This window comes from Fopius arisanus, unplaced genomic scaffold (assembly GCF_000806365.1).
Source record: "Fopius arisanus strain USDA-PBARC FA_bdor unplaced genomic scaffold, ASM80636v1 scaffold00017, whole genome shotgun sequence".
Taxonomy (NCBI): domain Eukaryota; kingdom Metazoa; phylum Arthropoda; class Insecta; order Hymenoptera; family Braconidae; genus Fopius; species Fopius arisanus.
Genome location: NW_011887756.1, coordinates 1,119,166 through 1,122,708, shown reverse-complemented (window position 1 = coordinate 1,122,708; position 3,543 = coordinate 1,119,166). Strand labels below are relative to the sequence as shown.

General features: G+C 35.6%; 2 protein-coding genes across 2 annotated transcripts in view; one reads left to right on the top strand and one right to left on the bottom strand.

The window, feature by feature from the left end:
* The window catches only part of Impbeta11 (importin beta11), a gene marked incomplete in the record, with an annotated part of 5,281 nt that extends 4,064 nt beyond the window's left edge, over positions 1-1,217 (bottom strand). The window contains 3 exon segments of the mRNA XM_011300445.1: positions 178-278; positions 351-551; positions 840-1,217. Coding sequence (XP_011298747.1) covers positions 178-278; positions 351-473 — 224 coding nt within the window.
* A 644-nt stretch (positions 1,218-1,861) lies between these two features.
* RpS6 (ribosomal protein S6) overlaps positions 1,862-3,543 on the top strand; it is a 3,559-nt gene continuing 1,877 nt past the window's right edge. Inside the window, 2 exon segments of the mRNA XM_011300443.1 lie at positions 1,862-1,939; positions 2,788-2,992. Coding sequence (XP_011298745.1) covers positions 1,934-1,939; positions 2,788-2,992 — 211 coding nt within the window. The 5' untranslated portion in view covers positions 1,862-1,933.

Genomic DNA, 3,543 nt, shown 5'->3' with positions numbered 1-3,543 from the left:
ATCGCGAGTTATTTTTGAATATATTTTTCAATATAAAAATTCTTGCAGTTGGACAATTAAAAATACGTAAATATTAAAAAATCCAACAGAGCCGGTGGGAAAGGTAGAGCTACTTTAATTTCTATGAAGACGAAGAAATGATAGCTAAAATGAATAATAAAAAATAATAATTCTTACTTGGGTGCAGTTTTCCGCCAATACTTATCCACTCCATTCTTAAAACAGAGGACTGCCATCCACCTGACATTCACCGATAATGAATAATTGGAGAAGACATTCTGGAAATCAGAATTTCATAACTCCTCCACTTGAGCTAGACAACAGTGCGTTGTAATTGAATGAATAATTACATAAAGTGTTGTATAAAATCCTCTCTGCGTCTCCCACTCACTGAGCATCTGTTCAGCCGGTTTGAAGACATTAGGATCTTGACTGCTCGCCTGCTGAAGAACTTCAATAACAGATGCGTTCATGGCTCTCCCAGTAGAAGCTTTTCCACCAAAAGTTCTGGCATCGAGTGAGATTTATCAGCACCAATTCAACCCTCCATTCTAAAAAATCAAAAGCCTCAGGATCAGCTCCCAGAAAAAATCATGGATAAAATCATCATCAAAAATGCCACCCACATTCTCTAAACAAATCTCCGGGAAATAATTCCATCGGACTGTCCACAAACCCCAGAATATCAGGAATGATGCGTTCATCAGTGCTGAACGTGGAGATTATTTTTTTCAGGATCACTGGGATCGTGGAGAATTATTGAAAAATATTGTAGGAACGTCGGAGTAATTTTCTAACCTCCAAAATTTCGAGGGTGCGATGATAAGACACAAGATTACCTTTCAATGCCGCAAAGTTCCAATGGCTTTCTTCATTCAATTTTTATCACTTATTTATCCAAATGGGGGTATAACAAATTGTAAAACTTTAACAGGCACTTGGGGACTTTCTTTCCCACGGCTATTTTATGTTAAACTTTTTTTATCGCAACCAAATACGCCCGATCCTCGGCATTTCAATGAAATGGAACGCTGCAGACTTGCAATTCCGGCGTGTGCGTATCAAGAGTAGAGAGAGAACTCTTTTTTTCAGAAGTACTTTCAACCCGGCGTAACTGCGTATTTTCGTTGTTTTTTTAAATTTATTTGTTTAGGTTTTTTTTTTGAATTTTTGTTGGGAGTAAATCGGGGGTTTCGTAAGGTGTGGGTCGGGTGCTTTTAGAGGTCAAGGGAGGATTTAAATAGATGGGAATGAGTTCATTGATTCATTTGTTTTGAATAGCGGCAAACACTTGTACCAAATTTTTTGCTGGATTTCAGATTTTTTTTATTACATCATTTAACCATTTTTTCATCTTTCAGCAACTGGAAACGCGAAGGGAAAAGTTTTTTCTCACCCATTTTTGGGATTTGAATGAGAAGTTTCATATTCTCATCGTTGCGATTTTTCAAAATAATTCAAAATTCGGTCGAAGAATATATAACAGTTATTTATGTGAATCGTAAATGATTGTTTAAAGGGAGGGGAGGGAAGAAAAGTTGATTAAAATTCTTTTTTTTTTCTATTTAAAGATTTTTATTGTAGTATTTTTCTCTCGCGATTTTCCTTGAGAGAAAATCTTCATGAGAAATTGACAATTTCCTTGAGACTTAAATTGTTAAACATATAAATAAAAATAGAAGATCATGTGCAAAATTATTAAAAATCATATGCGCAGAGAATAATTTTATCTCTCAGTTAAAAAATAACGAATTTTTTATGAATACTGGGGATTTGTTATGGACATCGTTACACATGTGACCGCTGGAGATTTGAAAAAATTGTTTTCCCGCGGTAACTCTCAACTTCCGGTTATGACGCGCCCTATAGGCCACATTTTCAACTGGTGCTCTTTCTTTTTCATGGCTCGTGGCACTGTTTAGATCGTGTCGCGATGAAGGTACGAATCTGTCCATAATTCTTCAATCCCAAATCTGTGAATCATGATTAAACGCTCAAACGAACGAGGAAATTCCACGGATTAATTTCATGTGCATATTGTTGGTTCAATTATTCCCATGACGTTTGAAAAATCTGTTCGAAAGTCAGGTGTCAACCGCGGCCTCCTTCGACACATGAATCGAGGTTTCACAGTTGTTTATCCAAAATAAACTCGTTCACAAAATAATGTATCCGTAATCGTAAACTACTCCTCTCCAGGAATTACCAAAAAGTTATTGTGGTAATCCCTTAAAGTGATAAACAATCCGTGGATTTCCTAACCTCAACGTATCGTTTGGAGCATTGAATTTGAAAAATCTGATTAGTGAATTATCAATAAATAAAAGAGGATAAAAGAGAATAAATCATCTTTGAAGTGAGTTTTTGCTAAATATCTCTGGATCTAATGGAGATAGCGGTCATTTGAATTCGATCTTCTTGCAAAGAAGATCAGAACTTATAAAAAATCTCTTTAGCTGCTTAGAGGTATTTCCAAAAACTGATATTTCAAATGAAAAAAGTGGATTTCTCTCGAGATGTGGTAAAACGATGTGAAATTAGTATATGTAGTTTTTCCGAAATATCAAAGAATAAAAGAAACTACAGACTGTTGTGTTAACCTTTTTCGTAGGTCTCAGTTGTTCCTCTGAAGAAGATTCTGACAAAAAATGGTTATCTCCTCTAAATTCAGAGATATTTTCGAAACTCACCGAAAATACGAGTTAATTTACCTCGTTTTACTCATTTATCTATTTGATTTATTTTACCGGATAATTTCATCAATTTCAATTGTTTAATTGATTTCAGTTGAACGTGTCATACCCGGCTACAGGATGCCAGAAGCTCATCGAGATCACCGATGAGCACAAGCTCAGAGTTTTCTACGAGAAGCGTATGGGAGCTGAAGTAGAGGCTGATTCCCTTGGAGATGAGTGGAAAGGCTATGTTGTTCGTGTGGCTGGTGGCAATGACAAACAAGGATTCCCCATGAAACAGGGTGTCCTCACCAACAGTAAGTTTTCCTTCATTTCCAATTTCGCAACGAGAGCTCCAACGATTTGCAGAAGCAGATGATTCGCCACGATTTCAGGATTGTTTGGTTTTCAAGCTTTTAAAAGATCTTACTCGAACATTCATTGAAGATTTTTTTTTCTCCAATTGTGCAAGAATTAATTAACGATTTAAACCTGTCATAATAATTTTTTAAATTACTTGTGGGAATTTGAAAAGCTTTGAGCATCCAATGAGTCTTTTATCTCTATGTCTATACTTTCATTATCCACAAGATATTCTCATCTAGAGGTCGATAAATCGTAATTTCTCATTACTTTAAGAATTTGAAAGCATTTTAATATCATCCATGCACACAGGCAGTGTCCAGGTGTTTAATTTCATCGTGGAGACGTTCATGTTCATGGAAAAGTAAACTGGGTTTATAGATTTGAAGGATTATGGTCGTTCATGCGCCCTTTCTTCAGTGTACGAATCCTACAATTACAATCTCCTTTTCACTTCACTTAGAATCCAAAAGAATCGAAATTATATGCTTGTAAATAATTTTAC